At 40.2% G+C, this 21311-nt stretch overlaps 1 protein-coding gene across 1 annotated transcript in view; it reads left to right on the plus strand.

Moving 5' to 3' along the window:
• Nucleotides 1-21311, plus strand: part of SHANK1 (SH3 and multiple ankyrin repeat domains 1) — a 469770-nt gene that overhangs the window by 407561 nt on the left and 40898 nt on the right. Inside the window, exons 15-16 of the mRNA XM_075280273.1 lie at nt 12701-12783; nt 15926-16050. Coding sequence (XP_075136374.1) covers nt 12701-12783; nt 15926-16050 — 208 coding nt within the window. The remainder of the gene's footprint in view (nt 1-12700; nt 12784-15925; nt 16051-21311) is intronic.

Here is a 21311-nt window from a genome sequence, read left to right on the forward strand (position 1 = left end):
GTATCCGATAAAAATAAATGGACAGATTTTTTTTCTTGACATTGACTCTATGTAAACGGATAGCCATCCATTTGTATCTCTCAAACTGATCTCCTAAAGGCAGGTACAAAACATGATGTGCAAGCACCCTTAGAGCCCGTGCACACAGAGTTAACGCAAGTGCATTTTAGCATAATACACATGTATAAAATACACGTGTTAAAATAACACTCCCATTGACTTCAATGAAATTTTTTACACAAGTAAAAAATTTCATTGTAGTCAATGGGAGTGTGATTTTAACACATGTATTCTATACACATGTATTATGCTAAAATGCGCTGGTGTTAATTCCATATGCACGAGCCCTTAGGCTGAGGCCCCACTTTCTGGAAAAGCAGCTTTTTTTGTTGCAGGTTTTAATACTGTTTATTGAGCCAAAGCCAGGAGTGGATTGAGCAAAAGGTAGAAGTATAAAAACTTTCTATATATTTCCCATTCCTTTTGTAGCCATTCTTGACTTTGGTTCAAAAAAACACAACAAAATCTGCAACAAAAAAGCTGCATTTCTGCAGCATTTTTCCCATTAAAATTGATGTGTAACTCAAGTGAACAAACATTAGAAAACTGAATCAAGATGGCTATTTTCTAAATATGAATGTCTTAATGTATCTATATGCTCTAATATGAAAAGTTATAGACCATATCTCTGGAAGTCTGAAGAAAAGGTATTTCCTTAGCTAAACTTGTGATTGGGAAAAGGGACCATGTTATAAATAGTAGGCCATTCAGAAGTCATCTGATGCATCTCCTAAGCACAAGCTATTACCAGTGGTTCTGGTCGTGACCCCCTTGAAGATCATGTGAAGACTACCGGGGAGGGGGGGGGACACACGTAAGAAATCAGTGGTAATTAGGCTGGGCACTCCCAATGTGGCAGCTGATACAAATCATCCCCGTATCTAAGTAATAATAGTTATCCTCACCGCTCCTGGGCTTCCAATGAAGACTCAGCTTCTCTTTCAGATCTTTTGTGATGGTACACACCCTGGGGGTTGTGTGGGGTGTGTTGACACTATGATGCTTTGACCCAGCATTATGACGTCAGAGCGTCTCATTTGACTGCCGAGGACCAATCACAGTCCCTCAGGGCATGTAACATTGCAAGTGGCCAGAGGTTAGCGCAACGTGACTGCAGAAAGTCGCCGGACACCAAGAGGATCCCGAGGAGAAGTGACTCAAGGTCAGTATAAGTGTTGATTTTTATATATCCCTTAGGCCTCCACTTATTATATACAGTTAGGGCCAGAAATATTTGGACAGTGACACAAGTTTTGTTATTTTAGCTGTTTACTAAAACATGTTCAGAAATACAATTATATATATATAATATGGGCTGAAAGTGCACACTCCCAGCTGCAATATGAGAGTTTCCACGTCCAAATCGGAGAAAGGGTTTAGGAATCATAGCTCTGTAATGCATAGCCTCCTCTTTTTCAAGGGACCAAAAGTAATTGGACAATGGACTCTAAGGGCTGCAATTAACTCTGAAGGCGTCTCCCTCGTAAACCTGTAATCAATGAAGTAGTTAAAAGGTCTGGGGTTGATTCCAGGTGTGTGGTTTTGCATTTGGAAGCTGTTGCTGTGACCAGACAACATGCGGTCAAAGGAACTCTCAATTGAGGTGAAGCAGAACATCCTGAGGCTGAAAAAAAAGAAAAAATCCATCAGAGAGATAGCAGACATGCTTGGAGTAGCAAAATCAACAGTCGGGTACATTCTAAGAAAAAAGGAATTGACTGGTGAGCTTGGGAACTCAAAAAGGCCTGGGCGTCCACGGATGACAACAGTGGTGGATGATCGCCGCATACTTTCTTTGGTCAAGAAGAACCCGTTCACAACATCAACTGAAGTCCAGAACACTTTCAGTGAAGTAGGTGTATCTGTCTCTAAGTCAACAGTAAAGAGAAGACTCCATGAAAGTAAATACAAAGGGTTCACGTCTAGATGCAAACCATTCATCAATTCCAAAAATAGACAGGCCAGAGTTAAATTTGCTGAAAAACACCTCAAGAAGCCAGCTCAGTTCTGGAAAAGTATTCTATGGACAGATGAGACAAAGATCAACCTGTACCAGAATGATGGGAAGAAAAAAGTTTGGAGAAGAAAGGGAACGGCACATGATCCAAGGCACACCACATCCTCTGTAAAGCATGGTGGAGCGTATACGGCCCGCAAAAGATCCCGCGGCGTCTACGTTCCACATTACGAACTAAAATACTCTGTGTGAACCCGGCCTTATACTGTACAGGGAGCACTCGGGAACATTATATATACCATATGGGGCCGCAAGACAGGAAACTAAGATATTGGGGAAGTGGGGAGGAAGGGAGGGGAGGGGAGGGGAGGGTCACACATTTTGCTGGTATGGGGCCTCAAAATTTCTGATGCAGGAATAGAGTACACTGTTAAAAAGCACAAAAATAAAGTGTTAATATTTTTATTCTTGAAAGCATTCTTACATTGTAAAATTTTTCCACATCTGCCTAAAATGTTTGCCTGGCTAAAACTGTACATGACACTTGTATCACTAGCATATAGAATAAAACTTATAGTTACTGACCGTGAAACCTGGTATTCAGCTCCAGAAGCAGTCAGGGGCTCTGCAGAGGAATCACTTAATTTCTTTTTAGAAGGGAGGGACAGATGAAGGCATATTCTGCCCTCTCCTCTCTTTCACCCCCTCCATCCTATACTGATGACAAGTTCCTATGTTCACAGGTCCTGTTCCAATATCAGTAGGTGGCAGCATCACTGTGGGGGTGCTGCCACCTGCTGGCTACAATAATTATGCCTCCTCTCAAAAAGAGCAGACATAATTATTTCCGTACAGTGCTCAGTTAATACAGTTAATACCATAAGATTAACAATACCTCTATGCAAGAATTGTTGAATTATACAGTACAATGCCGTGTTTAAGTAATACCCCTATTTAGTGCTCAATAGTTAATACCATTAATATTACATACTCGATATTGCCATTAGGTGCACATTTAATGCCATCACATGGTTCAATTTGTGGTCAAAACCCACTATTTAATCCAGCAATTTAATGTTCAGTTATTGCTACCATACCTCATACATGTAATAGTCATCATTTAATAAATACGCCTACATCTACTATTCAGTTAATGCTGCCACAACTATTTCAGTTATGCATCATTTAGACGTCAGCTAATACCTCCACTTAATTGGTCAGTTTAGTCCGTTATTTAGTACTTAGCAAATGCCACCCGCGAGGATTCTCTATCCGGCTGCTGCACCTTTAATGTTACCATGCCAACATGGGAAACTTTAGTAGTTTCGGAGTCTTCCTGGCTTGGTTCAGTTAGCAGCTGAGGAGGCCTATATTAAACCCCGCCCTCCTGACACAAATGCTCACTAAATAGTTTGCTTCCTAGTTTGGCTCTCATTTTGTCTGAGTATACCTGTTTACTTACTGACCTTTGGCTTGCTCCTGGGATTTCCTATTTTCCTCCTGACTCTGCTTTGACGTGCCCAGTTGGATGTATGACCCTTGGCTTATTTCCGGGATTCTGTTCTTGCCTCCTGATTTTTTTATATTTCATTCTCTCCTGGTTTTGAACTGTGCTTATACTACTCTTGTCTCCATGCCACTGAGTAAGTTTGAGTGGGTTTTGTTTTGGTCTCTGCAGTGGTGCATTTATTATACAGTAGATACATCTCTCTGGTGAAAATTCAGATTCCCCAATACGGCACAAGTCCATCTGGCCTTGCAAGCTCTGGAGAAGGCGTCTAGGCTCTCAAAGTGTGCTAATTTTAAATAGCTGTCTCTACTGCTTGCAGTTATTACCCAATATCCTGCAATTGCTTTTAACCCCTTAAGGACCAGGCCATTTTTTGGTTTCGCATTTTCGTTTTTCCCTCCTCACATTTCAAGAGCCATAACTTTTTCATTTTTCAGTTCACAGAGTCACATGATAGCTTATTGTTTGCGGGACAAATTGTACTTTGTAATGGCACCATTCAATATGCTGTGCAATGTACTGGGAAGCTGGAAAAAAATTCAGAATGAGGCGCAATTGGAGAAAAAATGCATTTGCGCCATTTTCTTATGGGTTTAATTTTTACAGCATTCACTGTTTGGTACAAATGACATGTTACCTGTGTTCTACGTGTCAGTACAAACGCGGTGATACCAAATTTATATAGTATTTGAAATTTTTTGATACTTTTAAAAAAATGATAAACTTTGCAAAATAGAAAAAAAAATTTGTGTCATCATGTTCTAACACCTGTAACTTTTTCATATTTCCATGTATGGAGCTGGTTGTGGTGTCTTTTTATGCGGGACAAGATGACGTTTCTATTGATACCATTTGGGGAAAGATCCGATGGTTTGATCACTTTTTATTCAATTTTTTATAGGAGGCAAAGTGTTGAAAAAAACGCTTTTTGGCTGTTTTTATTTTTTTTGCCGCTACGCCGTTCGCAGTACGGGATAAATGTTTTAATATTCTAATAGTTCAGGCATTTTGGAGCGCAGGGATACCTAATATGTTTATGTTTAATGTTCTTTAATTACTTTTATAGCTGATCTAGGGAAAGGGGGGTGATTTGAACTTTTATATTTTTTTTAATACTTTTAAAAACTTTTTTTTTTCTTCTGTTACATTTATGATCAGACCCCTTAGGTACCTTGAAACCTAGGGAGTCTGATCGCTCATACTATTCACTGCAATACTACAGTATTGCAGTGAATAGGAAAATCGCAGCACTTCTATTAGACGATGCCTCTGGCATCGTCTAATAGATCTAGTGCAGAGACAAGCCTGGAAGCCTTCAATAGGCTTCCGGCTGTCATAGCAACCGATCACCGCCCTCTTGTGACGTTCAGGAGGGCGGCGATCGGCAAAACATGGCGGCGCTCATGCCGCCGGCGCCGTTTACACACTGCGGTCACGTTTGACCGCAGTGTGTAAAGCGTTAACAGCAGCGATCGGCTCGGGCACCGACCGCTGCTGTTAGTGGCAGGTCCTGGCTGTATTATACAGCCGGCATCTGCCGTGTATGGAGCGAGCTCAGCGTGTGAGTTCGCTCCATACATCCCCATGCGACCCATGACGTACAGTTACGTCAAGGGTCGCTAAGGGGTTAATGTGGCCTTGCACATAGCTGTCCGCAATGAAAAAGCATGGCGGAAACACATTGGGGTTTTCCCCACAGTGCTTTTCAAAGAGAGTCCACAGAAGTTTCCTCTACAGACTTTATCCTTCAATAATATTTATAGGGGAAACTGCCGGTATTTCCATGGGTATAATTGACATGTTGCAATTTCCAGAACTGCGACAGTTGGATGTTGGATGGCATTCGCTAGACCCCTTCGCAGTGACTATAAAAATCTGCATTTTTTGCTGTGCCGTGTCCGCTGCAGCCAAACCACAGTGTCTACGCTATGCGGGGTCCCAGCCTCAAGCTTTCCCTATAAAAGTCAAAACCTTTGCATACACATATTCATACGTACAGAAAATTACATCAAAATGCATGTACATAACTAACTATACATATAATATTAAATGGAACGACACACTTCTGATATGCGAAGTAACGTAAATTTATTCTGTAGAGCAGAGTCTCTGCTCTACAGAATAAATTTACGTTACTTCGCATATCAGAAGTGTGTCGTTCCATTTAATATTGCATACCGGGTTGGGACCCTACGACCAAATAGATCCATTAAATTGGACCTTGCATCCCTTTACTACATAACTATACATATATGTTTGACATGCAAATATACACACATAGAGACACACACCAATTTACTGTAACAAATAGTCCCCGATATTTCCTCTGTAGGAAGTACAGAGGATACTATTCTCATTGATTCATGAATGGAGTTGAAGTCAGGTCCCATTCAGCGCCGCACCTCCCATGAGGCGACCTGAAGCGAGCACTTCAGGCGGCACTATGCCAGGGCCTCAGGGAGGGCGGCATTTTTGCTAACCTAAGCCAGTCCAGGACAAGCTGTCCTGGACTGGCTTATCACCGAGCGGTGGTTTGGGGAGGCCGCTGGAGCAGTGTAGCTCCAGCAGCCTCCCCTCACGCTCAGGCAGAGAGCAGGCAGTCTCCGGGCCTACTCTCTGCCGGCGAACGGGGCTAAGCCCCGCCCCTCCACTCGGCCACGCCCCCGATCCACCCGGCCACACCCCAATCCGCCCCCTCCCGGCGGGGGGGGGGGGCGGCTTTCTGCAGTTAGCCTCGGGCGGCGAAAGGAGCAGGCTCACCCCTGGTCCCATTCACTTCAGTTGGAGCGCCGCAGATAGAAGATAGTCAACAGTCTCATTGACTGCATACAGAGCAGGGATAAAACACTCCCTATTCTCCAAATTGTTGGGGGTTTATGGATAGAGGATACATTTTTTTATGGCATAACCCCTTTAAATCATAACTCCAGTTATAAACAAATTTTCATAATTCAATAGTGCAGGTGAAAATTTGTAATTATTCAATTATTATATATATTATATATTATATATATATTAATATTATATATTATATTATATCAATTAGAAACTTTGTAATTATATCTTATTAACCCCTAGGGGACACAGGCCATAATAGTACTAAAGGACAGCCATTGTACCATTACAGCAGAAACATCTCACCCACTCAGAACTTGAGAGAGTGGCTGCTAGAGCAGGTGTTAGTTGTAAGTTACTGCTAACATCCCGCTCCAGCACCAGGGTTTTATCCCCTTAGATGCCACAGTCAATGACCGTGACATTTAAGGGCTTCCGATAGAATAATGCCACCGTCGGCCCTCCCATGGCAAGATTTGGGGTGCTATTATTCATTTTTGACAGCCCAAGAGCTGTCCAGCGACCCCGGGTTGCCTGGACTCTCATTACCTGTTTGATCATGCTGAAATGGAAGTCAGTGATATGATGTCCAAAAACCAAACTGCTCCAAAAATCAAAATATCACTCTTTTTTTTCTTCTGTGCCCAGACAACAGTTTATATCCACTTATGTCATTGTGAAGTATGTTTTCCTGGGTACACCAATGTCATACACGAGAGCATAAACTGCAGCTTTAGCACACAGTAGGTTGCAGATTTGAAGTAGCGATATGTGGCTTTTGGAGCGCAGATTTAGAGTCTTGAATTTTGGACGCCATGTCACATTTGCAAAAACGTTAAAAAAGCCCCTACAAAATGGGGTCACTTAGAGAATTACAATTTATTGGCAAATCCAGGATTGCAAAAACAACATGGCGTTCAGAAAGTCCCTCTAAATTAGTACTCCAAAAACTAAAAAACTTACTATGTGCCAAATCAGCAGTTTAAGCCCACGTATACAGCTTCTTTGTACCCGGGATAACCCACTTAAGTTTTAGGTTTGTGTGTCTCTGATGAAAAATTTCAGTTTTCACTTTGTACATACATTTTTGGGAAGCACTCAGCTGTGAGGTCAAAATGCTCACTATGCCTATGGTAAATTCCCTGAGGGGTGTAGTTTCCAAAATGGCATAACTTTCCATTGTAAAGGCATTTTAGCTCCTCTACAAATGGGACATGGAAAAATATGCACTCCAAAAGCCAAATGGTGCTCTTTTCATTCTACGCCCTGCCATACAGTTTTTTGTCCTTTAACACCTCGTGAAAATAAAAAGTTTGGGGATAAAGTGGCATTTTAGTAATTTTTTTTTTTTACCCATCAATGTTGATAAAATCTATGTGGTTGAAATGCTCACTATACAGTACAACTTGATTAATTCTGTGAGGGGTGTAGTTTCCAAAATGGAGTCACTTTTGGAGTGTTTCCACTGTTGGTACTTTAGGGGCTCTGCAAATGAGACATGGCACCTGAACACTATTCTGGCAAAATCTACTTTTTAAGCATCCAGTGTCGCTCCTTCCCATCTGTGTGCTGCCGTGTACCCAAATTTCCGTTTACATTCACATCATGGAGTATTTCTGTGTTCAGGAGAGATTGCGTAACAAACTGTGAGATGCATTTTCTCCTTTAACCCCTTGTGGATGTTAATTTTAGGGCTAAATGAATGTATTATTGAAAAAAAATTAAATGTCTAAATTTCTCCTCCATATTGTTTTAATTACTGTGAATTGCTTAAACAGTTAACAAGATTACCAAATGCTGCTTTGAATTATTTAACCCTGCTGTTCTGTTCGCATTTGCTATACACTTGTACTGTTCCCGGGTCAATATGACCCAACCTATTAATTTTTGATTTTTAGCTACTCTAATTGTTTTATTTGAATACTTTTTTCATTGAAATACTGTATGTGAACATGTTTGATCATAAACAAAAGAAAAATTTAAATTCAAACTTAATTATTTATTTTTTTTCATAAAGGTTACACAGGCTTTTTTTAATTATCTTCGATTGTTGACATTCTGCACACAAATAATAAAGAAGCTTTACATTACTATTACTAAAACATGAAATTTAACTTTTTGAAAACAAATTTTATAAATCAACAAATGAAAAATCATAAACACTTCAACCATTTTAGAAAGAAAAAAGAAAAAACTGAACATGTTCATGCGTTTTTACACTGAGCACAATAATAAGACACATGTCCTTTACACAGATATTTTGAACATCCAGCACATGTCAGATTAGTCTTATTGTCACAGGAAGATGGACAGAAGCTCCATCTCTTCCTGTTTTTGCTGGTAGCTGTGCTGGTGGAGGCCGTGGATGTGGAGTCTTTTTCTTGAGCATGCTGGACACTTTTTACAATGGCTGCTGCTCCCTCACTTCTGGGGGTCACTTTTCTGCTCTCAATATATGGCCTCACCAGGGATTTTCCCAATTCCTCAAGAAATAATCTTCTTTTATGCAGCTTATTCCGGTTCCAATCGGGGTCGATTTCTCTCCATAAGACAAATGCATTGTATGCAGAAACGTCCAGTATGTTATAAAATAAAATCATTGGCCACGGATTGGTTTTGCGTTTGCATGTATATGTTGATATTACTTGGTCTAAAGTATCAACTGCTCCCTTTGTGGCATTATAATCCAAAATAATGTCAGGTTTTCTGTCTTCTCTATCACTTGCGGCATTGTCATGGTGCATTGTGCTCATGAGAATTACCTGTTTGGTTTTTTTTGGAACATAAGAAACAACAGTTGTATTTCCAGAAAAATAAAAAGTAGAACTGTACACCTCTCTCTTGCTAAGGATACCTTGCGGTAGTTCAGGTTTATTTTTTCTCATAGTACCCAGCATGGTAAGTTGTTTTTTCTTCAACATCTGGCCTAGTTGATAGGATGTAAAAAAGTTGTCACGTGACATTTTGTCCTTTTAGTCCATGAGTCAAATCTAGAACAACATGCATACCCAGATTTTTTTCAGGTCTTTCATCAGGGGCTTTTCCTGTATACACTTGAACATTTAGAGCATATGAACTTTTGCTGTCGCAAAGTGTCCAGATCTTGATGCCATATTTTGCTGGCTTACTTGGTATATATTGTCTGAATGGGCACATACCTCGGAATGCCACCAGTTGCTCATCAGCAGTTACATTTTCACCACTGTTATACAATTTTGGTAGAATCTCTACCCATTGATTCCAAACATTTCTAATAGGGGCTAGTTTATCTTTAGCTCTTCTTTCCATTCTATCTGTTTTAGAATCAAACCGCAGTACTCTCGAAATGTCATGAAACCTTTCAAGACACATTGTAGCTCTAAATATGTGGCGACCGGTTTCGCAATTCCACAAACTTTTACCCTTTGAATGATAGACAACCAGTCTCCTCTCTCACAAACAGACTAGATAATTACTTGCTTACTGATAAGAACAGTGAAACCACCACCATTTGGGGATGAAGAACACATAAAAATACATAACTTTTGCAGTCAGAAATAATCAGAGACCTGTAGAACAGTATAAAATGCTATCGGGTCATATTGACCCAAACAGTACAAGTGTAACAATCAGCGTGTAGCAAAAAGTAAACAAAAATCAAAAACAAAAAAATAATGTAGAACTCCACAAATGAGGAAAAGTCAAGGAACCACTAGTTTCAAATCCTCGTTAAAAAAAATCTGCAGGATCTCAAAAATCATTTCGGGTCATATTGACCCGAACAGAACAGCAGGGTTAAGGGGTGCAATTTTGAAAACGGGTGATTTATTGGGTTTTCTAATATATATCGGCTTTTATAATCCCCTTCACAACTGAAGTGGTTCTTAAAAAAATTAGTTTGGAAAATGTTCATATAAATTTGGAAAATCACGTTTACACTTCTAATGTCCAATATTAATTAAATGATTAAAAGATTATGTCAATATAAAGCAGATATATGGTAGATAATATTTATTAATTTATTTGGGTGGTATGACTATCTGCCTGAAAAGCAGAGTATTTCACATTTTGAAAATTGCGATTTATGGTTTTGTTTTGTTTTTTTCCAAACTTTCCATCAAATTTCATATTTTTTTTTTTTTATAAATAAATTCAAAAATATTGATCAATGTGTACAAAGTGTCACAGAAAAACATTTTCAAAATCATTTGTGCAAGTTAAAGTGTCTCAAAGTTATTGCCATATAAATTGGCACATATCAGTTTTGAAAAATGAGACCTGGTCCTGAAGGTACTTTTAGGCTGTGTCCCCAAGGGGTTTAACAAAATGTTTTTTTTCTCCACTTTTCAGGCAGTTACTTATTCCATATTAGTCTATGAAGAGGGGAGGGAGATAGAAAAGAAACTCAAATAATGACTTCTGTTTACACTTTGCTATTCCTTTTTTTTTTTTTTTTTTACACTGCTAGATTGTGGAGAAGAGGCTAGGAGTGCACAGATTGAGAAAATAAATCAATTAAGGGGCAGGAGAATCCTACTCAACCCCTCCCTTCTCCATACAGTTGATGACAGAACATTAATGTAAAAAATAAGTGAAGTTTTAGATAAAGAGCAAGAGTACAGCTTAATAAATTCTTAAGGAAATATATCTCCTTAATAAGTGTTACAAAGTTTCTTATACATAAATGCACTATTGATTTATGAAAAAGTTGTTTATAATTGAAAGCACACTTTAAGAACCACAGATCATAAAAGTCACCTCTGTATCTGTATGTAGTTAAAACACCCATCAGATACAGATTAAACATTCATTTTGTTTGCACTATATTTTATGTTGTATAGATTTCTTCCCTTTAGGCTGTACTACTATTGTGGGCTTACAAATGCAATGGTATTGCATCAAAACAGCAATGTGTGAACTAGGTGTCATAGCAGTTGGTACTGGTTGTCTTTATACTTTAAAGGGATTCTACCACTAAAACTGGATTTTTTGTGCTTAAGACGTTGGAATCGCCCTTAGAAAGGATATTCGTCTCTTACCTGTAGACGTGAACTCTGGCTCGCTGTTTAGTAGAAATACCGTTTTTTACGGGTATGCAAATGAGTTCTCTTGCAGCAGCTCTCTCCAGCAAGACCTCCATTTTCAGCTGCAACCGCCTCTTCTGTCTTCCATCTCGTCTCGGTCTAACCTCCGACGCCTGCGTAGTACGCTCCTGTATTGAACTACAAGAGCAAGAGCCGCCTCCCAAAAATACATATTTTAGAATATAGAGAATTGATATACATAAAAATACGACTAACTTTGTAAATACATTGTATGGCTTATTTTGTGATGATATGGAGTTACAGCACTGAACTATATTCACTACTCTGCAGATCTCAAAACTAGAATCTCCCTGCATTCCTTGCTGATATATTGTGAGGTAATTGCTTTGCATGATAGATAGATTGGTTGGGGTTGACTCTTGACTATCCTACTGTTTAACTGATAAAGCAGCAGTGACAGCTCAGTAAGCATAGGTTCCCTTCATTGTATATCGGGCACAGCTGCATTCTTTTATAAGTGACTGTACCTGGTGTTACAACTAAGACTAAGTTCTCACCTGCGCCCTATCTCCGCTCGGAGTTTCCATCTCTGAATCCGCTTAAAAAACGTGGATAGAAAAGTCTTGCAAGCAGGACTTATTTTTCCACCTTTTTTGGGTGGAAACTGGATGGAACTCCGGCAGACCCTATTATAGTCTATGCAGTCCATGTCTAAACGCTATTTTAAATGGATTAAGTTTCTGATCATGGGGTCCCCAAGTGGATTCCACGAATGGAAACCCGAATGCAGGTGTGAACCTAGCGTCAGATCAGCTAGAACCTAATCAATTGAATGAGCCTGCATTACAATACAAGGTACAACCACAACCAAAAGCATGGAACTGTAAGGGAGACTGCACACGGCGTAAATGTGCCTGTATTTTTGCAAAATACACGTGTAAAAATAAGACTCCCATTGACTTGACTTCAATGACATTTTGACAGGCGTATTTTTACAGGCATATTTTACACGTGTAAAAAATATCATTGGAGTCAATGGGAGTCTTATTTTTACACGTGTATTTTTGCACGTGTATTTTGCAAAAATACACACGCGTTTACTCCGTGTGAGCAGTGAGGTGCTTGCAGAATCCCCATACTACCTTTAATCAGCTTGGTGTCAAGAGTTGGCCCGCCAATTAGTAAATAGTCATGACCTATCTGAAGTGTAGGCTATTAATCTGCTAGTCCTGGAAGACTCATTTGTGGATCCACTTGTGTTTCATGCACGTGTTGCATGCCCCCTTACTGACTTTTCTGTTTTTACTTTTTTAGTGACTACATTATTAAAGAAAAAACTGTGCTGCTGCAGAAGAAAGACAGCGAAGGATTTGGCTTTGTGCTGAGAGGAGCTAAGGGTGAGGATCTCCTATAATTACTGGGGGTTTCTTGGGCCTCCCTGCTCTGCTGGTCTGAGACTTCAATGCATGGCTCTCTGTAGGCAACTGCAAAGGCATATTTTCCTTTAACAAGTACAAAAGACCAAGATTAAGGCGATTGAATACAAGATGTGAAAGATTTCATCTGTATTATGGCTTAGAGCATAGACGCCCAAGGTACAGCTGTAGTCTGCATGGGTGATGATTGAGAGCTCCACTTTGCCCAAATCAATCATGCCAGGCTGCGGCAGTACCGGATGATTGGAGTGATTTTTTTTTTTTTTGTATCCTGAGCTGATTATGGAAAATGCTCTTCTTCTCAAAAGCTCTCTGTGAAACTTCAGTATTGAGTATCAAGATGTATCAGCAACATAAAGCAGTTCTCTATTTTGATGTGTGTATTGTCTTAGGCCCGGTTCACATCTGTGTTCAGGCCATTCTGTTCACCTATCCACATAAATTATGTGTAGAGAAAAGTCCTGCAAACAGCCCTTTTCTTTCCACATTATTCGTGCGGAAGCCACACAGACCCCATTATAGTCCATGTGGACCGTGTGTTTCTTTAGGTAACAGCTTTTTTTATGTGGATAGGTTTCTGTTCAGGGGGTTCCCAAGTGGATTTCCCGAATGGATATCCGAACGCAGATGTGAATTGGGCCTTACTCAGCAATATACAACCCATATAGGGCTCACAATGTACATTTTTCAGTATGTCTTTGGAGTATGGGAGGAAGTCCAAGCAAGCATGGGGAGAACATACAAACTCCTTGCAGATGTTTTGTCCTTGGCAGGATTTGAAACCAGACCCCAGTACTGCAAGGCCGCAGTGCTAGCCACTGGGCCACCGTGTTGCCCCTTCCTTGAAAATATATAGCTGATTGCTAGAGTTTTGCAAAAGAAGAACATCACCTGCTCACCCTTCTTTCAACTAAGACAACCAGTGACCAGGCATCATTAAATATTTAATGTTAGTGCAGGCATACCCATGGTTAAACAGGCACAGGCTCGGACTGGCCCACCGGTGTACCGGGGAATCCCCCGGTGGGCCCCCGAGCCCTGACTTAAAGTTTTGATTTTTACCAATGCAGATGCATTGGTCGGGGCCCGATCGGGATGGCCAGAGGCCCCAACCGGGCACCTGGCCAATGCATCTGCCTCCACATACAGGGGCCCCCATTAGCTGATGCTGAAGAAGTACACATCGGAGGACAGCGTGTCTTTCTTCAGCATCAGCTCTCCCTTCACTTACCTGCAGCTGCTGTCCTGTGAGATCTCCCCTGCTGCACGCACACGCACGCACTTCCTCTCTCCCCCCTCCCCCTCCTCCTCACACTGAGTCCTGTTACATCGCAGCGTGTGGGGAGGACAGGGAGCCGACTGCTGCTGGAATAGGTGAGTAAACTCTTTGTAAAATCTGTATGTTTAATATGTATATATGTACATTTGTGTAAAGTATGTGTCTTGTATACTGTGTGAGTACTGTATGTTTGTATACAGGTATGTGTGAGTATATACTGTATGCTATAATAATGTGTATGTATATATGTGTGTGTGTGTATATATAGTATTCATACAAGTATATATATGACTTATATGGTATATGAATGTATATAAATGTATATGTGCTATAGTATTGTATGTGTATATTGTATTGTATATGTGTGAGTATATATGGTATATGTATAAGGCCTGGTTCACATCTGCGTTCGGTGATCTGTTTGGGGAGTCTGCATGGGAACCCCCTCCCCCTTCCCCCCCGAACGGATTACCAAACGCATTAGCAAGCGGTGTGCAGTGAAAGTACGCGGACCGCATAGACTATAATGGGGTCCGTGTGCTTTCCACGCGGTGTCCGCATGAGTCATGTGGACAGGAAAGTAGATTGTAAAGTACTTTTCTGTCCGCACGTTGTATGCAGACACCGCACGGAAAGCACATGGACCCCATTATAGTCTATGTGTGCTTTCACTGCACACCGCTTGCTAATGTGTTTGGTAGTCTGTTTGGGAGGGTCCCCATGTGGACTCCCCGAATGCATTACTGAACGCAGTGAGTGCAATCCCATCCACACATTGCAGAAAAACACACACGGCGGACACACTGCAATTTCGAAAACTGTTGCGGTTTTGGAAATTGCAGCATGTCACTTATATCTACAGAAACACCTGCAGTTTCACTATAGGTATAAGGCTAAGTTCACACGGGGTTTTTTGGTCCGGAACCTGAGGCGGAGGAACCTGTGAATGGTGGAGCGAAATATAAAAAAAAGCAAAAAAACTTGATAGTCTTCAGTAGTTGATACCTTTTTAATGGCTAACTCATAATGATGACAAATTACTGACGTTTCGGACCTCTAGGGTCGTTTATCAAAGTAAATTTAAAACATTTCTGAAGGATGCATATTTATATACAGAGAGAGCACATAAGGTGTTAGAATTCCAGGAGGAAGGGGGGGGGGGGGTTGTTAGTAATTGGTAGAGACATTGTAAACACTTACAGGTCCTTATCTGGAGTGTGGATTGAATGTGTCACAGAGTTTCATGTCTCTTTACAGGTACATGTGAACTGATAAGGACCTGTAAGTGTTTACATTGTCTCTACCAATTACTAACAACCTCCCCCCCCCCCTTCCTCCTGGAATTCTAACACCTTATGTGCCCTCTCTGTATATAAATATGCATCCTTCAGAAATGTTTTAAATTTACTTTGATAAACGACCCTAGAGGTCTGAAACGTCAGTAATTTGTCATCATTATGAGTTAGCCATTGAAAAGGTATCAACTACTGAAGACTATCAAGTTTTTTTGCTTTTTTTTTATATTTCCAACCCACTGGCTAACACGGTACAAGAACGAACATTTTCCTTATACTCAATGGTGGAGCGAGAAATTGACGGCTTCTGAGGATGCTGATCAGTTGAAATTAACTTGCTGACTGAATGGATATCCAGATTGGTAACATGCATCTCCCCAATTCTCCAAACTACCTGTTCTTTTTTCAATTGGTTTGAGAGAGCCTGAACGACCTGGTGGGATCCCACTGTTGTGTATGCTATGGATGATTTATCATTGAAAATGTCCCATTTTGAAGATAAACTTATAATTGTCATGTTCCTTTACAGCACAAACCCCAATTGAAGAGTTCACGCCAACTCCTGCTTTTCCAGCACTTCAGTACTTGGAAAGTGTGGATGAAGGGGGAGTGGCTTGGAGAGCAGGTCTCAGGATGGGGGACTTTTTAATTGAGGTAAAAAGAGTTATTCCCTTTTTCCTTTTGTTTTTTCTTCTGTGTTTTGTTTCTGTTGAATTTTCTGTCTCAGAACATGTGAGGAAATAGACAAAGGAGAACAGCCATATTAGACAAATCTGCTATAATATTAAACTCTCATGCAGTGGCGTAACTAGGAATAGCGGGGCACCGTAGCGAACTTTTGACACGCCTTCCCCTCCTTCCTGACCGACACCAAAGACCTCGACCGACCGACCCCCCCCATCGCATTCCTGCGCACTCTATTATTCCCCATAGTGGCCCCTGCACACAATATTATGCCCCATAGTGGCCCCAGTACACAGTATTATGCCCCATAGTGGCCCCTGTACAAAGTATTATGCACCATAGTGGCCCCAGTGCACAGTATTATGTTCCATAGGGGCCCCAGTGCACAGTATTATGTCCCATAGGGGCCCCAGTGCACAGTATTGTGCTTCATAGTGGCCCCTGCACACAGTATTATGACCCATATTTGCCCCTGCACACAGTATTATGTCCCATAGTGGCCCCTGCACATAGTATTATGCCCCATAGTGACCTCTACACACAGTATTATGCCCCATAGTGGCCCCAGTACACAGTATTATGCATCATTGTGGCCCCTGCACATGGTATTATGTCCCATAGTGGCCCCAGTACACAGTATTATGCCTCTTAGTGGCCCCAGTACACAATATTATGCACCATAGTGGCCCCAGTGCACAGTATTATGTCCCATAGGAGCCCCAGTGCACAGTATTGTACCTCATAGTGGCCCCTGCACACAGTATTATGACCCAAATTGGCCCCTGCACACAGTATAATGCCCCATAGTGGCCCCTGCACACAGTATTATGCCCCATAGTGGCCCCTGCACACAGTATTATGCCCCATAGTGACCTCTACACACAGTATTATGCCCCATAGTGGCCCCAGTACACAGTATTATGCCCCATTGTGGCCCCTGCACATGGTATTATGCCCCATAATGAACACCCATGAACAATTATTATGCTCTAGAGTATTTTCAGGATCGGTAAGTAAATAGGGCCCGTTACCAGCTGGAATAACTCCAACCGGTAACGGCCTATTAAGAAAAGAAAACCTGTAGGGATAGCAGCTGTCACCGGGCCCCTAATGACCCGTGCCCTGTGGTAGTCGCCACCCTGGTAGTTACGCCACTGCTCTCATATGCTTACAGGAAACATATTTTACAACAGATTCATCTGGCGATTATAAATGACTCAGTAATTGCTACTATGTTTTTTCAACATTTTCCAAAGGTGTTTCTATTCTTATTCATAAGATTAGAATTGCAGAAATTACTAACTTTTTTTTATGTATGAGAAAGGATGATATGTAGTGTAGTAATATATAAGGGAGAACAGGCTTGGTGACATAATCCTCCCATAGTTGCTTAGAATTATTCTTTAATGTCAGTTATGCAATACAATAGTATATGCAACTTGTGTACAATGCACTGTACAGTATATAAACACCTTCAGGCAAGGTTCACATATCTTTGGCAGAACACCTACAGTGGGGGAGTCTCCCTCTCCTCCCAATCCTTGTCTGTGTGGTTGGCCAACTATAACAGTACTTCGGCTTCACTGTTATGCAACATTATATATAATATAACTTTTTTAAAAAAAATTCAAAATGACTAAGCAAATCCAATAAATAAATAATAAAATATAATAAATGTGAATTCAGACTGATAACTAGAGATAGATTGAGATGGAATAATATATAATATGTGAGATATACTCACAAAACTTGAGCGGAGACAAATTGTGCGCATGTGGATCCAAGATGAGGATGAACTTCAGGTAACAGAATATACAGTCCTATGAAAAAGTTTGGGCGCCCCTATTAATCTTAATCATTTTTTGTTCTAAATATTTTGGTGTTTGCAACAGCCATTTCAGTTTGATATATCTAATAACTGATGGACACAGTAATATTTCAGGATTGAAATGAGGTTTATTGTACTAACAGAAAATGTGCAATATGCATTAAACCAAAATTTGACCGGTGCAAAAGTATGGGCACCCTTATCATTTTATTGATTTGAATTCCCCTTACTACTTTTTACTGACTTACTGAAGCACAAAATTGGTTTTGTAACCTCAGTGAGCTTTGAACTTCATAGCCAGATGTATCCAATCATAAGAAAAGGTATTTAAGGTGGCCAATTGCAAGTTGTTCTCCTATTTGAATCTCCTCTGAAGAGTGGCATCATGGGCTACTCAAAACAACTCTCAAATGATCTGAAAACAAAGATTGTTCAACATAGTTGTTCAGGGGAAGGATACAAAAAGCTGTCTCAGAGATTTAACCTGTCAGTTTCCACTGTGAGGAACATAGTAAGGAAATGGAAGACCACAGGGACAGTTCTTGTTAAGCCCAGAAGTGGCAGGCCAAGAAAAATATCAGAAAGGCAGAGAAGAAGAATGGTGAGAACAGTCAAGGACAATCCAAAGACCACCTCCAAAGAGCTGCAGCATCATCTTGCTGCAGATGGTGTCACTGTGCATCGGTCAACTATACAGCGCACTTTGCACAAATAGAAGCTGTATGGGAGAGTGATGAGAAAGAAGCCGTTTCTGCACGTACGCCACAAATAGAGTTGCCTGAGGTATGAAAAAGCACATTTGGACAAGGCAGCTTCATTTTGGAAACAAAAATTGAGTTGTTTGGTTATAAAAAAAAGGCGTTATGCATGGCGTCCAAAAAGAAACAGCATTCCAAGAAAAACACATGCTACCCACTGTAAAATTTGGTGGAGGTTCCATCATGCTTTGGGGCTGTGTGGCCAATGCCGGCATCGGGAATCTTGTTAAAGTTGAGAGTCGCATGGATTCCACTCAGTATCAGCAGATTCTTGAGAATAATGTTCAAGAATCAGTGACGAAGTTGAAGTTACGCCGGGGATGGATATTTCAGCAAGAGAATGATCCAAAACACCGCTCCAAATCCTCAGGCATTCATGCAGAGGAACAATTACAATGTTCTGGAATGGCCATCCCAGTCCCCAGACCTGAATATCATTGAACATCTGTGGGATGATTTGAAGCGGGCTGTCCATGCTCGGCGACCATCTAACTTAACTGAACTTGAATTGTTTGTCCAAAATACCTTTATCCAGGATCCAGGAACTGATTAAAAGCTACAGGAAGCGACTAGAGGCTGTTATCTTTGCAAAAGGAGGATCTACTAAATATTAATGTCACTTTTCTGTTGAGGTGCCCATACTTTTGCACCGGTCAAATTTTGGTTTATTGCATATTGCACATTTTCTGTTAGTACAATAAACCTCATTTCAATCCTGAAATATTACTGTGTCCATCAGTTATTAGATATATCAAACTGAAATGGCTGTTATAAACACCAAAATATTTAGAACTAAAAATGATTAAGATTAATAGGGGTGCCCAAACTTTTTCATAGGACTGTAAATATTTGATCTGTTGTGGATTGCCAGGTAGTCCTGTGAGGTGTGATGCTTAATCTAGACATCCCTCATCATCAATAGCATTGTGTAGCTTTTTCAATCCATGGTTGTATTACAACTCCTACACCAACAATACTATGTGCCAGGTTCCATCTTCTTAAAAATATAATCCCTTCGATTTGGTGGTTTTGTGACTACGATTTGTTTCCGGTCAAACAAGCTTGGTACAAACAAGTGTGTAAAATGGCTGAAAACATTGTATGTAACAGTGTAAGAGCTCCTAGGAACCTATCTATCCGATTTCTACCTCTTTAAGGCCAAAGTTATGTCACATTGAAAGTGACATGTATGATTTCGGAAAAACGGATGGTGAGCATTGGATACAAACTCCCAGGATACAATGTGCTGTCACATTTTAAACATTTAAAATGTTCCTAAAATTACTCTTTTTTTGGGGAAAGGTGTTTGGTTTTTCAGACACACGTGGCAGTTATATTGCAAAAAGCAATGGTTTATAGAAAAATGAATCTATTTTGATTATTTGTAAGTGCTACAGGCTTGTTATTTGGAAGGCAAATATGTGACTGTGTGCCTAATAAAAAAGTATCAAGAAGAAATGGCTCCAAAACAAAATGCTGTAAAAAAAATTATCCCTTTATAAAGGCGTTAAAAAAAGCTTAGATTTTACATCTGCTAATACTGTGGTATAGTCGAATGTATTGGACCAGGTCGCAGGATATGTCTGGCTGGGTGGTGGTAGCTTTGGCATAGAATGATGATAGACCAAGCCTCAGGACATATCTGGCTAAGTGGTGGAGGCTGTGGCAGCCTGAGTTGCAGTACAACATGGAATGTGATGGACTGGGCCACAAGAGATGGTGATTCTCAGGAAGTACAACAATCCTGCAGCTCCTGGCAGTGCCATTAAAACCTGAAGTGGTGTTACCATGCACTTTCTTATTGTTAATACTTGCATAGGTTTTTCCCCTCTCCCTTTTCTTTTTCCTTGATTTTTTTTCCAGTCATTTTACTGCACACTACTTAATTAGAAAAGTGAATGACAACAATTCTGAAATTGTGATTATTATTTTTTAGGTTTTTTTTGTTTTTTTTTAAACCCCTTCCTACCAGTGAAGTTTTTCGATTTTGGAATTTCGTTCTTTACTCCCAGCGTTTCAAATCCCACAACTTTGTTAGATTTCTGTTCTCTGAGTCATATATGAGGGCTTAATGTTTGTGGGACAAATTGTTCATTATGATGCTACCAGATGGAAAAAAAATCAGAATGGAGTAGATTTGAAGAAAAATTCATTTGTGCAATATTCTTACCTGCTTTGTTTTTACGACACTCACTCTGCAGCCAAAATGATGTGAACTGTAGTCTATGTTTCAATACAATTCTGGGGATACCAAATTTATATGGTATATAAATATGGTATATTTATATGGTATATTTTAACTGCTGAAAAAAATGTAAAACTTTGCCAAAATGGAAAACTTTTTTTCATATTTCTGTGTATGGGGATGCATAGGGTGTCTTTTTTTGCGGAACCAAGTCTACTATTTAATTATAACAATTTGGAGAATGTCTCATTGCTTTGATCACTTTTTATTAATGCAATGGCATTAATATATTTTTCTAGAAATTAATGCATAGCGGAGATTGAAAAGTAAATATATAAAATGTGCAAGATATACTTTATTAAGGTATAAAGACGTGGTAAATAATAAAATCAGTAATCCAAGGATGTGTGATATTCTTTGAAGCAATCATTTATGCAGAGATCAGGTTTTTCAGAGCAGA

The sequence above is a fragment of the Leptodactylus fuscus genome, chromosome 6 (assembly GCF_031893055.1).
Source record: "Leptodactylus fuscus isolate aLepFus1 chromosome 6, aLepFus1.hap2, whole genome shotgun sequence".
In the NCBI taxonomy this organism is placed as follows: Eukaryota; Metazoa; Chordata; class Amphibia; order Anura; family Leptodactylidae; genus Leptodactylus; species Leptodactylus fuscus.